Source organism: Siniperca chuatsi, linkage group LG15 (genome assembly GCF_020085105.1).
Source record: "Siniperca chuatsi isolate FFG_IHB_CAS linkage group LG15, ASM2008510v1, whole genome shotgun sequence".
Classification (NCBI taxonomy): Eukaryota; Metazoa; Chordata; class Actinopteri; order Centrarchiformes; family Sinipercidae; genus Siniperca; species Siniperca chuatsi.
The window spans coordinates 11,952,369-11,974,081 of record NC_058056.1 but is presented as its reverse complement, the minus strand read 5'-3'; the positions used below and the strand labels follow the sequence as shown (position 1 = coordinate 11,974,081).

The following is a 21,713-nucleotide window of genomic DNA, read 5'->3' as shown; positions in this document are numbered from 1 at the left end:
ATGGGATACTGCAGCATCTGAACACCTTATCCAGGTTTCTAATCATTCTCTGCCATGCACGCAGGTATGTCTTCAACTCGAGTCACATAATAAAACAAAAGTCAGTAAAACAAAAACTATGATAATAAAGGATGATATACTGAAATTGTATTCAAGCACCGAACAGAATGACATATTTGCTGAATGTGGTGGAGTAAAAAAAAGACACACCTGGTCTGATGCTGATGATGAGAAACCTGGATACTGTTAGAATCATGTAAACAGTGCTATGATGAATAACCAGATTTCTTTATGTTCCATGTAAACATCTTATTCCTATGATCAAAACCAGACTAAAGACTGGAATGTCAACATATTCAGAAAAACCTCCCTGAAAAAATAAAGGAAAAAAACACACATGCACATGCAAATTACAGTTTATCAAGAACTAGTCATCACAAGGGAAAATGACAAAAATTCTTACTGTAAAGGGAATATTAATGTATTTCCACCATCATGGCTCTATAGGACCTTTGTCCTAGTTATAGAACAAATGTACCATTTTTCTGCAAAACATTCTTTACAACACACCTAAATAGTGTGAATGCTTTGCTGCGGCATTATGGAGTATCACACACCATGTGCTGAAGTGTGACAGATTCAGACAGTCATTGTCTCGATTCAGCCTGCGGACTGTGGTAACATTTTTGCCACTACATTTTTCTTGCTACATTTAGTCCCATTTTTCAACTCATTAAGAGAACAGAAAGGAAACTGTGAGTACCAAACTAAGGCTTTTAGTGATGGGCTTTCATCTGGAAGATATTTGTCGCAAGTCAAATAGAGAATGAAAATCATTTCCAAGTCATCTAACTTTTGATCTACAGGACATCTATGAAAACATCATTATGGCTTAAAAAAAAAAAAAAAAACAACTCTCTATAAATAGCATCTCTAAATTGAAATTTCACACAGAGCTTCCTTAATAATGAATAATCTTCTACTATTCCACAGTTTTGTTCAGACAGTAGGGTCTGTAACAGGTTACACTGTAGGGTCAGAGATCAAAAGGCACATCTAACCCAGGAAGACATCTCCATAGAAGCCCACTCCCTCCACCTTCTTGTCTGCAGCCTGGTCGACCAGTTCGGGAAAGTGGGCCCCTACACAGACATTGACAGCCTCCCTCACCTCTGCAGGCATAGACCTCAATTTCTGCTCGTGCTCCTTCAGGGCCTCCTGATTGAGCTGCAGACACAGGGGCCAAAGGATAGGTTATAGGCTTGTTGAAAAGGACACATTGATGGGGTTTTCTTGTTTCTTTTCTCTGCCAGGTGCTTATCATAATCTTTAGAGAATAGATTTGTGTATTGGTGCCAATAAAAATAAAAATCATTGCTAACTCAAGCTAGGGAACTGGCTTGACCCCAGTGGCATGGATTGATTTTAAATAACATTGATGATACGCTATTTTCAGGATATCTAATACTGTGGCATTGTGCCTGTATTGAGGAAAATAGGTCAATACTCAATCAGTTATGTTAAATACATACAGCAAACTCTAGCTTGCATGTTGAAAGGAATAAGTTATCCTCATTTGTCCCTTAATCTCTTTGCACTCCTCCCACTGCTTCTCTCAATATCAAAAACTGTATTTGTAAGCTAATATTATTGGTGAGACATAAAAACACACCATCCATCTGGCGTTCATGCGTCAATGTCTAAACTATCTAACACCTCTTTTCCCAATATTAACTGCCACGCTTTCACTAATCCAAAGCAAAGCATTGTCATAAAAGTGCTCTGACATCATTTACAGTGGTGGGAACTTGGTCTGAACTTTCTCAATTGCCTAAACTGACAGATGGCCACGGTTGACAATATACGTTTTCGGACCAGAGGAACTTTCATATTAATGACATTATGGGGACACACCTACCATTTGGGAAGTGAGTGACAAAATGCTAATCACCACAAGGTAAACCATTACATTTTAGAACTTGGTTTTTGGTTATGGTTGGGTTAAGAGTTGGGGTTAGGCATACAGTGGTTAAGGTTAGGGTAAGTCTCCAGGGAATGAATGTAGTAGGGTGTTTCCACCACAGGAACTTCCCCAGGGAACCAAGAACTTTTTGAGGAACCCAGGAACTAAATCTGCTTTTGACCAGAGGAACCAGGATCTAAATTTAGTTGTTGTGCGATAGTTCCAGGCGGCAAAAAAGTCCTTGCTCAGGGGGTAGTACTTTTTGATGGTTACCAACCAATCAGAGTTTGTAGTGCTGAACATTGCTGATTAGTAAATCTGTCATCAATCTAATTTGCCTAGTCTTCACGGATCTTCAGATGTGTTGGAAACGCAAACACGAATGTCAAAAAGGACTTTTAGTTCTTTGTTTAGCTCCTGAGTTCCATTGTTTTTGTTCAAAAGTCAGTGCAACAAGTGACAAGAACTACTGTATCCTGGTGTCAGCATGTTTACCTGATTAGTCAGGGTCTTGATTTCCTCCAGTGTAGCAGCCTGTTTCTTCATCAGAGCCTCTTGCTGTAGGGTGTAATCTGAACACTGCAACAATACAGTAAAGTACAACATGTCGCTACGGAAAAACACAATCAATCTGTGGTTTGAGTCTGTGTGAGTTTGTTCGTGTGTGCGCATGTGGTATCAAGTGAGAGATAAAGACTGTTTGCATGTCTATAAGTAGTTAATCTGCTCATGTTCCTCCCTGTGAGTGTATGTGTGTGTATATCTGGAGAGGAATGCACCCATGGGATGCAACCTGAGAAAGTGAATCAATAACGTTAAGTCACAACAGGTTGGACTTGTCCAGTTCGGTTAGACAGCCCTTATTGCACCCAGCCATTCAATACTGATGCGGTGCTGATTAAAAAAGTGATTGTGTTATAAATAGTTGCCATAATTAACGAGCAAATGCTGATTAAGTAGATCAAAATAAGCTGCAATGCGACCCTAATGTGTGGAGGGGTGAGAGGGGTTTGCCGTCATCCAGATGGAGTCGATCGGAGAGGAGTGAAATGGCCGGGTCTTTAACCCAGATAAAACAGGTCTGAATCTTGATGAGCTGACAGAGGAACACGAGCAGAGCTCAGTGAGTCATCAACCACACATGGTGTGGTTGCTCCATGAAAACAGCTTCTGAGTAATGGACAAGCCTGGCCTATGGTCAGGGCCCACTGTACTTTACTCAGTGGGTAAAAGGGTGTGTGCATTTGTGTATGTGGGTGGTTTGTGGGTGAATGGGTGTGCATGCTCGTGCGTGTGGGTGTACTTACAGTTCAACAACACGTGTGTGTGTATCTGTAAGCAAACACGTGGGTGAATGTGAACATGTGTGCAGGTGTATGAAAGGAAAGCACTGTAACATGCCTAAGTTGATATTTTTTCCATGTTTTGTTCAGATCTTTAGACACTTGCTGCCTCTATGTAACCATAGTTACACTGTTGAATACAATATGTGTTGAACAAGACAGTGGATGTTAAGTGTGAGCTGTGACATTAATACTGTTTTCGGTACACATGAACATGGTAAATGCAGTGATGAGTGTGTAGCTTCAGACTTCAGTCAAAATCAGGTGGGGATTTCCATGTGAATTGCTATTTCTTTTAAAGGAATAGTTTGACATTTTGTGCGCTTATTTGCAGAGAGTTAGATTAGAAGATTGATACCACTCTCATGTTTGTCAATTAAATATGAAGCTACAGCCAGCAGTTAACTCTAAACCAAAAGTTTCAGAGGTGCTAGTAGGTGGATTTTGATACCTTTGGACAGACAGATCCAGGCTATGTTCCCTCATGTTTCCAGTCTTTATGCTAAGCTAAGCTAACAAGCTGCTAGCTCCACCTTCATACATTTTGTATAGATATAGGAGTGATATCAATCTTCTCATCTAACTCTTGGCAAGAAAGCGAATAAGCGCATTTCCCAAAATGTCAAACTACTCCTTTAATTGTATACATGCTCAAAAAGTCTCTTAATCCACTACTTTCAATGAGTTTAAAAGACCACTTACTGCACCATCAGAGTGACTAGTCTCATCCAGCAGCTCTGTGCTCATTGCCTTTTTCAGCCTGAGAGAAAATAATTATAATTTTCAATTAGACCTCTAGTACATAATGTTAGAAATTCATTAAATCAAGCAAGACTTAATGTGCAATGCCATGTCGCAGAGGGGCAAGAAGCTGAGCTGCTCCTCATCATTTGTCTTGTCATATTTTTTTTATTTTGGACAAGAAACTGTAACTTGGTGAGAGGAACCACAATGAATGGAAACATATAAAGTAACTGAAGGTCATGCTGTGAACTCACTTTGGTTTCTCTGAGGATGAACATTTTGAGAGTGTTTTCTTCTTATTTTCTTTGGTTGCACTGCAAAACAAGGCAAAGACAGAAAGTAAAGTGGCCATATAAGCCATTTTCCTTTAAACAAGAGTTGCAGTGCTGTGTGTCTCTGGTGTGACCTTTTCAGTGAAAGGAAGGCTTAAATGCAATTTTATAGTGTGTGTGTGTGTTGGGGGGGGGATGACCAGAGCTGCCTTTGCTTCCCTACTGCTGTTTAAACACCTGTTGGATAATGGTTGTCCTGAGATAACCATCTGCCAGCTGGGGACTTGGGATAACACACACACACCCAGAACACCATAAGCCAGCCAAGGACATTGGAGGACCCGCACACTGAGGTGATTTATTCATTATTTGAGGTATTGTCTTTGTAAAATGTCAAATGTTTCACCTCAGATGACACACACACACACACAGTGTCACACCAAAATCTCAAGGCACAGATTGGACTCAACAAAGCCCTCTGCACTCTCAAGTGTGTACAGCATGTCCCAAATGTGTTGTATGTGTGCTCACACCTCTCTAGGGTCTTCAGTTCACTGTAGTGTCTCTCTGTGGCCATCTCCAACAGTTTGGCCAGTCTCTGTCACAATAGAAAAAGGAAGTGACACAATCACAGTCAAGATAAATGAGACTTGAGTAGCTCTAAATAACAATGTCCATTCTGTGTGTGATTAAAGTCTCTCTTCTTTGAGCCAAACAAAAGTTTGGGATGGGTTTATGGGATGAATCATTAGATGTAATAAGACAGCCAAGAGGTGGGTATGAGGAGAGTGGTGGTTGGATGAGGAGCACATGAGAACAGGCTATAATAGGACAAGGAGCAGATCTTGACTTTTGGGTACCCATTTACAAAAATCTTCATATATGAAAGAAATGTAAAAATAAAGACACTGTTGATGAGTTTGAGAAAAATATTAATGCTAGCAGAATAAAGTGCATTATCTTCTAACTACAAAAAATACACAGTTCCATACAAGTTAAGCAAATAGTTTTCTGCTACTAAAACAATATATACTGTTGGGTCATTTATTCTATAACAATGCATCTTTTCTTTTCATATGTTTTGTATACAAATCTTATTTTGGAAATTAACTAATAAAAATAGCTGTTAAACCTGCAATAACAGATTTTTTTGCCACTTGTGGGCAGCGGAAACAACTTGTGAACACAACATTGGCCTTTTAAGTTGATATAGCAAACTTGTTAGCAAACAGTTGCTTATTTACACATCCAGCAGTTACGAAGCATCATAGGCATTGATTTGGAGTCCTGTTTTTGGCCACCTGGCAAATGTAAGTCCAATATTCACTTTCTTGAGCTCTGTTCTCCATCATGGGCCAGACAGCTAAACAATGAGCTGAAACTTGTTATAAAGCTCCGTAAAGCTGAGGGGAGCTGCAGATTCATGTGATCATTCTTTGTACATTCATCACTACAAGCGACCCCTTTCACATTGTTTTCACATTGTCATTTGATACATTGTTATTATAAAAATGTTTATAGCCGCTTTAAATAAATGTTAAAAAAACAGTAAAGTTGTGGGCCGTCAAAACTGAAACAATGACACTAAAACTCTCTGTATGGCTGAGGGGAACAGCAGAGTCAATAAAAAGAGTTGATAATTCTCTGTGTGTTTGTCACTACAAGCGACCTTTCACATTACAAATAGTCATTTGACCCCTTGTTAATGTAAAAATATTGATTAGTGCAGCTTGAAGTACAGTACATGTACTGAGTGACTTTCCACCACTTTTTTTCTCATTTTAAATGGGAAACAATATTTTTAATGAGCCAACTTTGTTGTGGAGTTTTAAACATAAACCTGTATTTTACTAACCTCTGTAGCATACTGCTCTTTCTTCTTCCTCAGCTGATCACAATGCTCGGTCCACAAAGCCTGCAGCTCAACCTGCATTTTTTCCTTCTGCTCCTGCACCCGCTCCGTCTTCACACTGGAGTCAGAGGTGCTTCCCCCTCCCCTACAGGAAACATGATACAACATAACAGGACATATGCGAGGGGAATAGAGTTTATTGACTGACAGCCACTACCTCTCTAAGTACAGAAATGAATGTACAAATACGTGGTTACTGGAAATCCTATACAGCAATGCTCATTTGGCCGTGAATAACACGTTTTGTCCTGAAAGCTTAGTGTGGTGGGTTGTGCACAAAAAGCACTGCAGCTCATATTAATTTAGTTGTTCTCTTCATCCTCCAATATTCTGCTTCAGCTAGAAAAACACATTAGCTGAGGAATATTCTCTGTGCTTCTAAATATAATCTCATTAATGACACTGACCAAAACAACAACAACTTCATTAGTGGGTCAATATTAATATGCTGCAATATTAACACTGCTTCTTTGTAGGAAACAGAACAGTCTTGGTGAATGAGTAAACATAAACAATTGGACAGATGGATCGAAGCACTCTGAAATTATTTTGACACCCCTCCAACCAACAACCAACCAACACTATCTATCTTTTGTCAAACATTTTTTTCTCCTATCATATTTCAGCTAGACTCAGCTAGCCAGACACTGAAAAGCATTATGACAACTAGGAAACAAATAAATCCCCTTACTCTTTTTTCTTCACCGAGGCCTTCTTCTTGATGGCCTTGAAGAAGTCAGAGTATTTCTGAATCAGATCCTCTCCTTTTTTCTGATACTTCTTTTCTGCTTCCTTCATCTCTCTCTCCTGACGCTTGATGACCTTCAGATAGTTCTTGTACTGTGTCAGTTCTTCAGTCATCACAGTTGAAGGCTCTGCAGCATAAACACACAGGGCTTTGTTGTGAGAATCCTCCGACTTGTGTCGGCAGTGGATATGCATTTATAATAAATCTAAACTGGTCTGTGTTTTTCTTTGTAGGGATCTTTACCTACACTCTACTGACAAAGGGGAAACTGTGATGAGTGCAGCACATGAAGCACTTCAGTATTACCTTCGCTGGATGTCGGTGGCTGAGATAAGCTATCTGATCCAGCAGACTCGAGCGATGCACTTATTGGACAGGGCACGGCCACAGCAGCAGGCTCTTCAGCAGCAGCTTCTGTGCCCAGTTTATCATCTGAAGCAGGCTCAGGGATTGTATTGGAGCCATTCACCAGCTCCTCTTTGGTTTCAGGAGCTGCCTCTGGCTCTGGAACTGCTTCCTTCTCAGGGGCTGCCTCTTCGGGGGAAGGAATGGCTTCAGGAAGGGTTTCAGATGTGGCGCTTCCAGTATCTGGGGCTGGATCTTCAGCAGGAGTGTTGTCAGGAGTTTGAGGAGGTTCTGCTGCAGGTTGTTGAGTGTCTGACTTGTTCTCAGCCTCTTCTTTAGCTTCTTCTGCACTTGCTTCTAGTGGGGACTGGGATGATTGGTCATTGGCATCAACCGGTGGGGTATGTTCGGATGTGGCCTTTTCTAGGGGAAGTGGAAAGTTCAGTGATCAAAAACAGCTTCTTAATTCAGCACTAAAGTCCTACTACAAGAGCCACATTAAAGCTTAGTATCAAAAATAAACTCTGAACTGTGTCCCCTTCACAAGCTTAATTACCTGCAGCAGGGGCTTCACTTTCCTTAGCTTTGTCCGTGGGGTTTTGGACCACAAGAGGCAACTCATACGGAGAAATGTAGTCGGAGGATAACTGCATGGGCACAAAAAGGACAGGAACATCACAATCTAACAAGGCTGGTCATCTTCCAGGAAGTGAATTAGTGTTGTTAAGGATTTAAGGGAGAACTGGGGACATTGCTGATAAGTCCATTTTAGTAGACGATGGCTGAGCAAAGTTTCTCTTAACTGCTTTCTGTTACCTGTTTTGGGGTCTTTGTGTTCTTCTCTGTGCCCTTTGTTGGGTTAAATAAGGCATCTGTAAAATCTGAGGTAGAATCAAATGCGTCAGTGCACAATGCAGCAATAATTCATACTTTAACCAGTCTTAATCAATCTTGTACCTGACTGTTGCTCTAACAACATGCATTCAATTTCAGCAGAGGGTTTTTCTTTTGCAAAGCACAAAGTGAAAAGCCAAGCACCTGCAAAGGCAGCAGGGATGTAGTCCTTGACCTCAATGTACACAAAGAGAGCAGGCAGAGTGAGCGGCATGTTGCTCTCACTGCGCAGGCAGATATGATGGAAACCTGCAGGGCATAAAACAAACCCTGGTGAATTAAAAACAAGGCAGCAGCTCCCTTGATCCAGAAGCTGGCTTAAACAAGTTCTGAGGCCTCGGATGACTCAGTGGTGTTTAAATTATGTAGATTAGATGAAGCAAGAAGTGAAGTGTTTTTTTTTTATCAGTTTCATTGACCTGATTGGATGGCATCTAGTGGGATGATCCTGTGTCCCACGAATTTACCGTTCTCTTCATGGACTACAATTCTTAGAGAGGCCATTTCTGGGAGCAGAATCTATCCATCATAACAAAAACAAATATATAAAGACCAACAGCTGCAGCAACACAGTGGGTTATAATGGCTTAGCGCACAGAAACATATTCACTCGTACATATATTGAACATGTTTTTTCTACTGACACACACCTTCTCAAAAACAAAGGGCTCCTCATTCCACACGGGGTTAATGGCGTTGGGCATGGTGGACCACTTAGTGCGATATTTCTTCTTGGGGTCTCCTGGCAGCCCAATCACCTCCACCTCAACTCCTGTTTTCACATTCTTGTCAGACAGAAACTGACCCGAGTAGATCTAGTGAGACAGGTGAATAAGATTTGAGGACGTACATGTATGAAATGGTTAACAGTATGGATGTGTGGTGTGTGGACCCATGTTCCAGTTCACATTGGATACGAATAGAGCTCAGGTTTTCACTCATGCAGAATGTGCTGAATACCAGGAACCATGTCTGTCAATCAGTCTCAGCAGGAAGCTTGTATTATTACGGACTATGCATCTAAACTTGAGGGAAAACCAAGCAAACATGGCTACACATACATGCACGCACACACAGACTTCCCAAGGCTATTGAGTCTAATTTATTTCTCAATTTAGAATAGTAAAAACAGCTGTCAGCTATACATAAATGATGCAGCTTTAGTGTGTGAAAAGTTTTACCTGCAGCTTTAAACTCATTATTTTCACCTTTTTAAAGTTTTCTTTTTGCACTTAGTATGCACAGATACTGGCATCCCTATACCTTCCACGATCACAGGGATGGTTCAAGTGAGAGAAGCATAATAATAAACAAGGTAGTGAACCTGCCTTTATGGTCAATGTGCTTGCCACAACGGTGTCAATCCTGTCACAGAAAGGGTCAAACTTCTTGTCACTGCGACGCAGAACATCATGCTTGAGTAGGTAGCCCGTTCTGCCGTTGAATTCAAACAGAGCCATGTTAAGCTGCATGGGGAAATCTGAAAACAGACACAAACAGCCCATTCATGCTCCCTCTCTTCTGCACAAAGAGGAGCAGTGAGCATTTGGGATGCAAACACAGCAGAGGCCTGTGCAGAACAAAGAGGTGCAACACTGACCTGCTGTGGTGAAAAACAGAAGCTCAGGTTTATGTATAACAATATGACGTTTTAAACATGTCAGACTCAAGCAGTGATTAAAAGAAAAACAGTGAATGGTTACATCCTCTCATGTAGTGCAACACATTTATGACATTTTAAGTGGTTATCAGTGCATTGTGTGTCCATTTATACCCATTGTCTGGTAGTTGAGCGCCACCATCTGGCAGCCTACATTCCAAAAAGGTTGGGGGCTGTAATTGGATGAGTCCATTCTTGTTCCTTTGGGGTAAATCCTGCTCATCTGCCTCTTATTGTATCTGAGAAAGATGGTTTAGAAAGCGCACTTTTATATCTCTGCATTTGTATGTGAACCAGGATACTCCTATGACAGCATAAAGAAACATATTTTGGTCTAATTTTGTGTGATTTTTTTAATCAAATCCAGCCCATTTAACACTGATTGCCATGTTTTGGAGCATGACAACATCTGCAGCACTCTTAAAGGATACTCGACAAATTCAACAGCAGTCTTGGCAATCATTGTCTCCCCTTTAGTCTCCACAAAAGATGAGATGACATAACTCTTGTTTTTCTCTGTGAAGGAAGAAAAGAATGGGAGGAAGAATTGCATAACTCACACTGACTTTGATTTGTTTACCTGTGGTTTTCTTATAAAGTTTGTGTTGAAATATTTTATATCTTTTGTCTGAGTTTGTGTTAAATGTAAGAAGCGAAGACATACTTCTGGCATTGTCAAAAGAGATGAATTTGTTGGGCTGGATGTAGTTGACCAGGGATGACATTGCCTCATACGCTGTTACTTCTTGTCCAGCTGTGCCCTGTGGGGGATTGACAGGAAGTTAACGGATGCTTGAACTGATTTAGCTGGACATGGATTATGTGAAGCAATAAAACTGTCATCACAACCGCATACTCTACCTCATCTGATGTCTTCATTTTCTCCTCATCCTGTTCCTCTGTCTCCTCTTGCTCCTCATTGTCCTCCACAGCTGCGTCCCCCTCTGGTTAAACATGTAAACAAAATGTCACTGACAGCTAAAAATAACTAAACAGGCCTGTTTTAGGAACGTAATCTGATTTGGCTTGAGGTTTATCGAGTCCACCTTGGTTCTCCTGGGTGCCAGGTGCTGGGTTGGCAGGATCCTGGGAAACGGTGTTTGGGTCCTGGGTGGGTGCAGCTGTGGTTTTGGTCTGCTCAGTAGCTGCTGTGCTGGTTTTTTTAGTCTGGGTCGACGTTTCATGGCTGCCCTTCTTGTTCTTGATGAGGATCTTACCCATGAGCTCAGATGGGCTGGGGATCTGCTGGCCCGGCTTCAGCTGGATGTCACAAATAAACAGAAAGAAACCTAAAACTAACGTGGGGTAAACAGTGACAAAACTGTTTCCAGTCTTTATGCTATGCTAAGCTAAGATAAGCTAACCAACTGTTAACTGTAGCCTCATATTTACCACACGGTCATTAGAGTGGTGTCATGTTCTCATCTCACTCTCAGCAAGAAAGCGAATAAGCACATTTCCCAAAATGTCAAACATTATACAATTACACACATGGTAGTTTGTTAAGGTTAATTCTGAATTTTCTCATTACCTTTACAGGTAACAATTTAGACAAAGCTCTTGTACACCAAAAGGTCTCATTGAAGGGGGCGCAGGATCAAAAACATATATCTTTAAACTAGTTCAACTGTTTTTAGGCGCAAATAAATCAATCATCATATTAAGGCATTTACTATTTATTTTGCAGAATTATATTCCTGCTGGTGTGGAAGGAGCCTTAAAAGTCATGTCAGAAGATAAAATTTACAGACTTTTTGATTTCTAACCAAAAATGTCTTAGGGGGCTGGGGTTGGGAGAACTTTAAGTCAGGATCTCAGCTTTTCTAAAAACCTGGCTACGGCCCTGATATTAAACATGTTGTCTCTTTGCCTTAGTAATACAAACACACGTACACCCCTCCACACAACACACACAGCTAAGAGGAGGTAAACAGACGTTGGCTGTTGATATAAATGAGTTGGATGGGTACAGGAGCCTAAGAGGGTCATGTCTAGCAGAGCCAAGAAAGAGAACAAACATGAAACTTTGAAAAACTTTGCCATTTATTGCCTTTATGCTAATGCGGTTAGACTGCAGAACTCAGCTGAGTCACACAGTATAACAAGATAGTCCTTTATCTAATTTATCAGAGAAAGTGTTCTGTTTAACAAATACCCAATATATAAACTTCTAATCTAACTATTATTTTGACAGCGAGCTGTGTTGCAGCAGTGTACTCACAGGGTATTTGTCCAGAGGCTCTGTTAGCAGGGCATCACCAAATATGGTTTTGCAGTAGTTGGCCATCTTCTCCTGCTGTTTCACCCTGGAATAAAGCAGAGTAACAAGTTACAGTCTGCTGTTACTGCCAGAACGAACAGCTAAATTACTTCCTCAATATGTTCTATCAATATTCCATTTGGGATAATGGCATCAGAACATTATTACATTGTGTTAATAACATTACATGGCATGAGGTCATGGAAAAGCTCAGGTCTTACGAGTCAACGTGGTTCTCGAATGAGAGGATAATAGGATATTGTGAGGTCTTGAAGGCGCTCTCAGCAATGGCCTCAATCACATCCTGTCACACATCAAAAAGAGACAGGCATTTTTAGTTTTTTATGCATTTAAGTAGACGTTTATTTGAATTAGATTCAGATTACTGAGATACAAATGGCAAGAGAGCTACAGAAAATAAGCTGACACAGCAGCAAACAGCAGAAAACATAGGTACAAATAGAATAAAATTGTGAAAATCACACAAAAGCATGAGACCAACAGACTGGGTCAATCATGACTATTCTCCCAAAACATGAAGAGAGACAACATGACAAACTGCAGAACTATTGCTTCTTTGCAGAGGCCCTGAGGTCAGCTCCAAACCTATCACATTCAGAGGCTGATGGTAAACTAAAGTGTGGTGTTGTGTCTGGGCCTCTGGGACTGTGGAGCTCCGTCTGCCCTTAAATGGAAGTGTTGAGTGCGAGAGGATGACAGGGGTGCCTGCCCATGTGTGTGTACGTGTACGTGTGTGTTTGTGTGTTACAGTGTACTTTTAAGTCTTCACACTCTTGCTCTTTAATGTGCACATGGGCGTAAATCAAAGGTAATCAGTGAATTTATAGGCATATAATAATATATATGACACATTGCTGCACTCTTTGATCTGCATGAACAGCTTCTCACCTTCTGCTGTATACAAGATGTCATTTTGAAACAATGCAAACTATGCTCACAGGAAACTAAGAGGTTGGCCATTTACTAGAAAAGGTCCAAGATTTACTTATACTTCAAGGAAATACTCACTAGAAGTGGGTTGGGCTTACACTTACCAAAGGTTGTTATGAATCGTCTATACTGCTTCCTTTTCTGGGTTAATTGTTTTCTACTTCCATTTCTGCTGCTCATAGGTAAATGTATAAGTTTAGCTGTCTACAATATATACAATAATATGTTAACCATGTACCTAAATTAATCAAATAATAAAGCATGATTTGTATTTGTACCCTGTCTTCTAATTTCAAATTTAAAAGTAAGTCTAAAGTGAGTCTAAATAAAACGTGTAATTGTTTATAGTCTGAATGGCCATATTGCATGATTTGTCATAAAAAGTGGGGGTTGTGGATATAATGGGAGGAGGTCCAGATGAATCTAAAGTTGGTCTGAAGAAGAGTGTACAATTAAATTTGAAAAAAGTGTAGACAAAAACGGGCCATAATAGCTAACTGGGATACATTGTATATTGCATATTTTTATTTTAAAGAAAGATGTGCAATGCAATGAGAGGATGTCCAGACAAAAATAAAGTTGGTTTGAAGTATCAATGGAAAAAAAGTGAAAGCTAATGACAAAAATCTGAAAAGCTGTCTTGCCCTTTTGGCACGCACTTTTGAGACTGTCCCTAACTTAAGTTCTTCAGCTTCCCGTCTACTGTCAGGTTGAGCGAGGTGTGATATGCAAGGTTTTACTATCTGTTCACAAGGTAAAAATATCACAAATATTACTGCAAAAATGTGGATGTTGTTCATATCTGTTCAGGCCACATTATCTGTTCATATCCGAGTAACGTATTTGTATTTGTTACAAATAGCCTACATTATTAGATGCAAGACCTAGGCTAATATATAAAAGGGAACAAAAATGTCAATATGTAAAATGTTAGAGTGGAATGTGAAACTTAGTGTATGAGACCCCACTGAATGCGTGCCCAAAACAATGTGTAACAACCTTGAAGAGGATCTCAGTTGTCATGGTGAAGCCGTGGGTAATGATGGGCTCTTCCTCTGGAGGTTTGCCCTTCCAACAGTCCAGCTCCAGACAGCGGCAGCCAGACAGCAGACACTGACGGTACATCTCCGGAGAGGACATGCCAGAGAACTGACCAGCTGCAGGGTGACCGACAGAAAGACTCAGAAACCCCTCCCCCACCTAAATGATCCTCAGATATTGGGTTGATCAGGTATGAGAATTTATGAGCTAAAATGAAAGTAGTTTATGTGACCTGTCAGGTACGTGTTGTGGGAGGACTTGATGAAGTAGTGGGGTATGGGTTGGGTCATGTCCTGACAGTTGGCCAGTCTGTCCTGAATGACAACTGATGTCTCTGGCCCCATCAGGAAGAATAAGAGACCTTCTGGGGAAATCAGACCTGCAGATGAACAAGAAAGACATATTGAAGTATTTAAAACAAAAATACAACAGCCTGTAAGTCCTCCATATAATAAACCTATTATCAATTAACTCACTTCTGTTTGAATTAGAGGAGCAGGGTTCATATTTGTCAATCAGAGCCTTGATCTGGTCCTGTCGCAGACGTGGAAACAGCTCCTCGTTGAGCCGGGAGTCCCTCTGTTTCTCGTTGAGGAACTTGGTGAAATTTTCCTTTGTCATGATGGGTTTGTTGGAGCTGGAGTGCACAGTGAGGCATGACAATCACATCAGCGCTGCACGTAATGTTGCTCACGGCCCACTACCAGCCACCTGAGCCCATGCCAGGTAGCTAATGCACGAATTGGAGGCTGAGACTAGCCAAGCATAAGGCCGGCATAATATAATTAACATCAGGCTCAGTTTCTGGCTTTGTGATACAAATTTAGAATATGTAAAGAAGAATGTTTCTGGCTTCATAACAGTAGATACAAAATTAGCATAGTTTTTATTTAGATTCCAGATGAAAGAGTTTTCAAAGAGCAAAATAATAATCGCAAAGATAATCATAAAAAAGAAAACATTTGTGGAAGTCTCAAAAAGGTAAAAGCAATAAAATAACAAAATATAAGAATAATGATATGTGATTTGAGCATAAGTAGGTGTGTATTTGGAAGAACTACAGGATATAAAATGATAAACTGAGGATTATTCAGTCATATCAGTAGATGATCAGTGAAGCACAGAAGAGGCTGACTCACTAAGAAGTGAAGATCTCGTAGATCTCTGGCCGAGGGCAGAGATTTGTCAGAAAGGCTTTAAAGGCAGACTCAGTAAAGACATCAGGCTTCATAGTGTCATGCTGAAATGTAAAAACATGTATGTCATTATTAAAAAAAATATCAAAACCAAAATCCCAAAAGGTGTAATCTTACAGTAATTATGCAGGAGTCTGGGTACCATATTATATGCTGAAATAACAGTCAAGAATCACAACAAATGCCAGGACATTATGGGGAGAGGGGACAAAAACTGCAGTAAAAAATCTTGAAAAATAGACAACCAACCCACCAAAATGTCTACATTTTCTAACCTTTCCTTTAGGGAGGTGTGCTGATGCTAAGGCACTTTCCACCCTCTTCTTATCCGCAGGGAACATCTTGTAAATACTGAGAAAAACACAGTGAAACATTGAGTAGGAAATATGGAAATCTTCTGTACAAACTAACCACTGTGTGCCATCCTAAACCCTCAGATGGTTGTACTGTAACCTACTGTTTCACTGGGATCTTGCCGTCCTTGTTGGTGTGAAGAGAAATGCGGACGTATCTAAGATTGAACATAAAGGCTTATAGTCCAATACTGTGTTATACATGGGGAAATTAAATAGTACTGTATTCACTCAGCAACAATACAAGCTGATGTTCACTTACATTTTCTCCAGGAAGACGTATCTGCATGCATTGTTTCTGGCAGCGTTGTAGGCAATTGCAAGAATGTCATTTGCCCAGTTCTGATGTGCATTTAATTACAAATACAGGGATATTACATTCAATGTCAACATGAACTGTGCTTAAAATGTCATTACCCCTAAAACCATTATAAAAGATTTAAAATGGACCCAAACTCACCACTAGAGGGCATTAATATAATGGTACCTCAGGAAATGAGAGTAGTGCATGTTGCGTTTGAACAAAGCACAATTGTGATTTCATTACAGTTGATTAAATCTAAATATTGGAGTCATAAAGTCTATTTAAAGACTAAAAGGGAGAGAGGGGGCACCTTACTGGGGGAAAGAATGGCCTGCGGCTGTGTTTGAACAATCAGAGGTGATCAGTGACAGAAAGGAAGGATTGTAAACAGCTAGAGGAAGGAGACAGTGCCAGAAACACACAGTCAGTGTATACAGTGGCTTATTACCTGTGTCGCTTTCTCCTTTGCGGCAAAGAAGTTATGATAGGTCAGGTTCACTGTGTCTGGACCTGAGACAATGGTCAGAGTTTTGGCGAGATGGTTGCTGTCTGGGAAGTCTAGGTTGAACACGTTGCGAACCTTGGGGTGCTGTGAAAGGCAAAAAGAGAGAGAAGATATATTTCATAGCCAATTAAATCTTGTTGGCTCAAAATATTATGGTGCCATTTTTAAGCTGATTATTTTTCATCAGTTCACCCAGTGTTTGCTTAAAGATGTAAAATCATGTCTGCGGCACTTGTTCTCTGGGAGCTTGTTCAACACAGGCAAATTTGCTGACCAAGACATGCAAATATATGCACATACACACTGAGACATATACACTCACTCACACACACACACACACGTAAGTTCATATACAAAACAAACAGCAGCAAGAAGACCAATGTTTTAGGTACTACCTTCCTGTGTCTGCTGTACCCTGCATTCAATCACTTCTGTGCTACAGAAGTGCAGAGTTAACGTCAGCACTGGAGCCACTTTCCCAAAACCCCTTAGAGGTCCAAGAGGAAGATGTGCTTCCAATGGCACCCCAACCGGGATGATGCATAGCTCTGTGCTTTCCCTGAGGGGAAACAGATTTCAGATTTCACCTCTGAACCCTCAGTGAGGGATGACGATGGCTGCATACTACAACTCTCTGTGGAGGCCAGCGAGGAAGTGGAAAAGAACTACAACTGTCAGATTTTGACTCAGAATAAACAAACACACAAGCTCACTCACAGAAATTTCAAGACCATGACTCAGTGTGTGTATATGTTTGTTTGTGTATGCGTGCATCTGTTTGTCTCTGTAGTGGTTGAGCAGCCTGGGCCCATGCGTCCATTGCCATTTTTGCAATGCAAATATGCCTCTCATATTGATGGGCAAACTAAGGGCTTGACACCCTATTTGCATGTCTGCAGAGATTCTCATATAATGAACACACAAGTTTGACTTAATTGGATCAGAGAGAAGGTTACTACATTAAATAATAATACTGTACTCACTTTGGGAAGTTTTGCATATTTTCCTGTTCTGGTATCTCTGATGGTGGCAACATCCAGAAACGTTGTCTCCTAGAAACAAGAAGCAGAGAATCATCTCCAATACTGAATTCAACATGTAGGCACTGGTCCAAATATGGATTCAGATACAAGTCATTCTTTGGTGCAACAACTATGAGATTTACTTTGTTTGTGTGAAGGATATTTGACTGCAATGTCTTGAAACATCACATAGGAAGCAGTTGTGATGCTTTTTCATCTGAAATTCACATGAACACTTTAAAGCCAGCAACAGCATGCCAGCATGATTGAACACAGACACATGAGGCACACATTTGATGTAGGCTTCACTGGTTTTGTGATGTGGTGAAAACCAGAAGGTGCTTCAATGAGAGAGAGAGAGAGAGAGAGAGCGAGAGAGATGAAGCAGCAAAGACAGATCTCCATGGAGTGCATCACAGTTCAGCTGCACAGTGCAGAAGGATGGTGGGCCCACATCAGCAGCAATCAATAATCTCCATAAGCTGCTGGGACCGGAAGGTGCAGTGCAGCTCTTAGCTATCCCACAGCTTTGGCAGATCCTAATCACACGTACATTACACAGACTCTGGATGTGAGTCACTGAAACATGACCACCTCTATTTGATGCTGTATGTTTTAATCTGTCGGGTTGTGTTTGTCTGATGCACAAAAAGCCATTTAATTTTTATTAGCCACTGAATGGGAGTCAACACTTCCCCACACCTATGACATATCGTGCAAGGGCTTTTTTTTTCCAGACTCTAAATATTGATTACCTTGCTTTGGTTGATCCAGTAGACATAAAAACCTTTCGGATCCATCTTCATGGTGACAGGAACAGTCTTTGTGGAGTCCTTGATGGAGACAAAGGAATTAGCATTCACGCGTTTTGAACATTTATTGCCTCTGAAACAGAGGTGCTCAATGATAATGTGTGGATGTTAAATTAGGTAATTTATGCTGTAGGACTACCTATATTTTCGAGAACAGTTCATTCATTCAACATCAGTGATTAAAATAGTGGGATTCAAATGAAAGTCCCATGTTGCTCATCAAATAATGAAAAATATAAACTTACTGTTAGAGCTGCACAGATTTAATCTGCATATGTACTAATATTTCCTTTTAGCTGGTATTTAATAATACAGATTTTCTTGAAATATTCACTCACCTCTGACCACTTGGTAAATCTTTCTCCTTTGACCAGGTAGTCCTTGACCTCTGGAGGTTCCAGAAAGTGTCTTTTCTTATTCATTTTGTCCTTCTAGGGTTACTTTTGTTACAGTTTAATGCTATAACTGAAATATATCCACTATCTGCGGGCACACCATGGCCATAACCATTGACTAGCTTATCCCAACATCTTTATCCAATAGATACACTAAAATGGAGGTTAGTGCATCAACTCTGATTGTACTCAGGACACACCCCGAGAAATATGCATTGCAAATGAGGTTGACAAAAAACAAAACAAGTTGACTAAAGGTGAAAGTGCTGCTTTCAAGTGTTGACGACTACAACACTAGCTACCCTGAATCAAAACTCTAGATTGAGCAGACAGTATTTGAAAAACACTGGTTTCACGCTGATATTAAAATTACAAAAAGGAAACATATTTTATAGCTTTAATTGTATTTGCCCAGGTTGTAAGCTATCTATGTGTAATATTTCTGCAGCAACCCCAAGAAAAGGGAGGTGAAAGGATTTTTGTGGAGGCAGAAATCTCACACATGGATATCTCACAACCTGGCAAATACATTCAAAAGTATCTGCATGGCTGGACACCACTAGAGATAAGTGAGAAAATGTTTTTCTTGTAGTTTGGGTGAACTGATGCTTTAATAAGTGATTTTCACAGCTGCTTTTCACACAGTTATCTTGAGTTGTCATTTCCTGTCAGCATTTTGATTTTTGTTTATGGCTGCAAAGTAAAACATTGAAACAATTACACTAGAAATGGTAGCAGTCTAAGGGCAGGCATGCTCATTTACCTTATTTGATTATTTCCTTGTTCAATGTAAATAAATGTCTTCTTGCAGCTCCACACACAGTATCATTTACATTAACAGCAAACACCTGGAATTAATTTACTCATCAGCTTATTATTTTATTAGATTATGCCACAACCACCTGTCCAGGGTCATAATATATTGTAATTTATTACTCGAGGGAGGACTGACTGCTGTCTCAACAATAGATTCCCGGTCATTTGGATATCACTCAAATAAACCACAAGACCGTGCAATATCTAATGCAAACATTCAGCCAGTCAGGGACCACAGGAGGGACGTTTGGAAAACCACCCCAGACTCAGTTCATTTAAGATGCTGATTTCTTTTTGTTAAACGGTATAAGGGGCCTGGTGGCACAACACACATTAACTAATAGGTATCACAGGTAGAAAAACCCACATTGCAGCTGATCATCCTCCTACCTATCTCCATATCATAAAACATGGTAATGAAAACAATAAACCTTCCTATAAACACCTGATTGTGTGTGTGTATGGGCCTGTGGGAGGACTGCTTGTCTCACATGTAGATATCACCTACTGTGCTGACAGCCACACTTGTAGCAGCAGGATTGGCTGCACGGTTGAAACATACAGTTTTGTGACGGCCAGGTACAACAATGTCCTTTTCTTTTAGCCATTCAAAAATTCATTCACCTCAACAGCTTCCCAGAGGACATGCGCAATGACAATTCCTGAGCACTGTCCACTGTGCCGAAATGTCGTGCTGGAAGTGGACCAACCAACAGGTAGCATGAGGTCAAAACTGATCCAAAATTAAACAAATATCCGATATAGTTGCCGTTGGTTGCGCTTACAGGTTTATCAGTGGATTGGATAAGCATTACATAATTCATAAATTCCAAATGTAATCAATTACCACTTTATTGCTTGTTCCCACCCTCCTGGATAACTATCGCCCAATTCTCCAAAAACTTGTATCCAAGCAGCTTCTTGCTGCTGTGGAAAACAATAATACTTTTGAAAAGTTTCAATCTGGCTTTTGTCAACACCACAGCACTGAGACAGCCCTTCTCAAAGTCACCAATGACCTTTTAATGAATGCAGACGCAGGCATGTGTTCAATGCTTGTGCTGCTGGACTTAAGTGCTCCCTTTGACACAATTGTTCATGGCATTCTTTTAGACAGACTGAGGCACTGGGTGGGTATATCTGGCACTGCACTAGACTGGTTCTCATCTTATCTGTCCAATAGGAAATTCTGTGTCAGCATTATAACTTCATGTCATCCTTTTCCCATATCAAGTACGGTGTGCCTCAAGGTTCAATTCTGGGACCAATACTGTTCTCCTTATACATGCTTCCTTTGGGTGATGTAATCCAGAGAGATGGGATTTCTTTTCATTGTTATGCGGATGACACACAGTTGTACCTCCCTGTCAAGCCCACTGACCTTAGTATGCTGAGTTCTCTGCAGGACTGCCTGTCTGACATAAAAAATTGGATGTTGATAAATTTTCTTCAGCTCAACTGAAATAAAACTGAAATCCTTGTTATTGGGCCCCAACACATCACTAAATCTAGTGGTAACCTGTCACAACATATCAAGCTTGTCCAATCATGCTCTTCATGGCCTGGCTCCAGACTATATTTTAGACCTTGTAATCCCTTATGAACCTTCACGTAGTTTGAGCTCTTCGGGGAGGGGACTCCTGTCTGTTCCTGTGTCCAGGATGAAAACAGAGCTTTTGCTATCAGGGCCCTGTGGCTATGGAACAACTTGCCCGAAGAAATTAGGTTGTCTGAGTCAGTGTCTTCATTTAAGTCTCTTCTCAAAACACATTTTTATCTGAAAGCATTTCCTGATTTTACCTGAACTGGCTGTTTATTTTATTGTTTATTTTATTGCTTTTGTTTATTATATGTATTTTATTTCTTTATTTCGTCATTCACTGTGGTATTTTATTTCTCTTGTTGTGAAGCACTTTGTACTTTGTTTTGATAAGTGCTCTATAAATAAAGTTTTATTATTATTATTGGCTCATTGCACATATCTAACATACATCCTTTGGTTGCGCACAGTGTAAGGTAAACACTTTGCAGCGTCACTAAGTGACAAGCTACAACATCCTGCTCTCCATGTGTGGCACAAGCGTCCTGATGTGGAGGTGATGTGTGTGCTGTTGGTTTTATTTTTTTGCGGTTCCTTCTCGGGCTGCTGCACAGCTGCTGCTTCTTTAAGAGCCACC

General features: G+C 40.4%; 1 protein-coding gene across 1 annotated transcript; it reads right to left on the bottom strand.

The window, feature by feature from the left end:
• Positions 1-400: 400 nt before the first annotated feature.
• Positions 401-19,120, bottom strand: plcb2 (phospholipase C, beta 2). Its single transcript, XM_044165515.1, has 32 exons — positions 18,664-19,120; positions 18,269-18,346; positions 17,475-17,543; positions 16,435-16,575; positions 15,945-16,024; positions 15,787-15,840; positions 15,605-15,680; positions 15,273-15,373; positions 14,610-14,770; positions 14,366-14,512; positions 14,092-14,249; positions 12,363-12,445; positions 12,103-12,187; positions 10,928-11,141; positions 10,743-10,825; positions 10,546-10,642; positions 10,313-10,397; positions 9,996-10,120; positions 9,550-9,701; positions 8,872-9,036; positions 8,641-8,740; positions 8,366-8,470; positions 8,144-8,208; positions 7,884-7,974; positions 7,289-7,750; positions 6,926-7,109; positions 6,178-6,319; positions 4,856-4,920; positions 4,305-4,364; positions 4,009-4,066; positions 2,459-2,542; positions 401-1,227 (listed from the first exon to the last, which is right to left on the bottom strand). Exons 1-32 carry the CDS (start codon positions 18,745-18,747, stop codon positions 1,057-1,059), a joined length of 3,825 nt encoding a protein of 1,274 aa, XP_044021450.1. The 5' UTR covers positions 18,748-19,120; the 3' UTR covers positions 401-1,056.
• Between the last annotated feature and the right edge of the window lie 2,593 nt (positions 19,121-21,713).

Bases quoted from the DNA above. Each gene is read 5' to 3' on its own strand.
- plcb2 (XM_044165515.1), bottom strand. From the start codon at position 18,747: ATGAATAAGAAAAGACACTTTCTGGAACCTCCAGAGGTCAAGGACTAC. The intron at 14,771-15,272 runs GTGAGTCAGCCT...TGTGCACTCCAG, and splicing joins TACGAGATCTTCACTTCTTA to CTCCAACAAACCCATCATGA. The intron at 7,975-8,143 runs GTAACAGAAAGC...GTGCCCATGCAG, and splicing joins ACACAAAGACCCCAAAACAG to TTATCCTCCGACTACATTTC.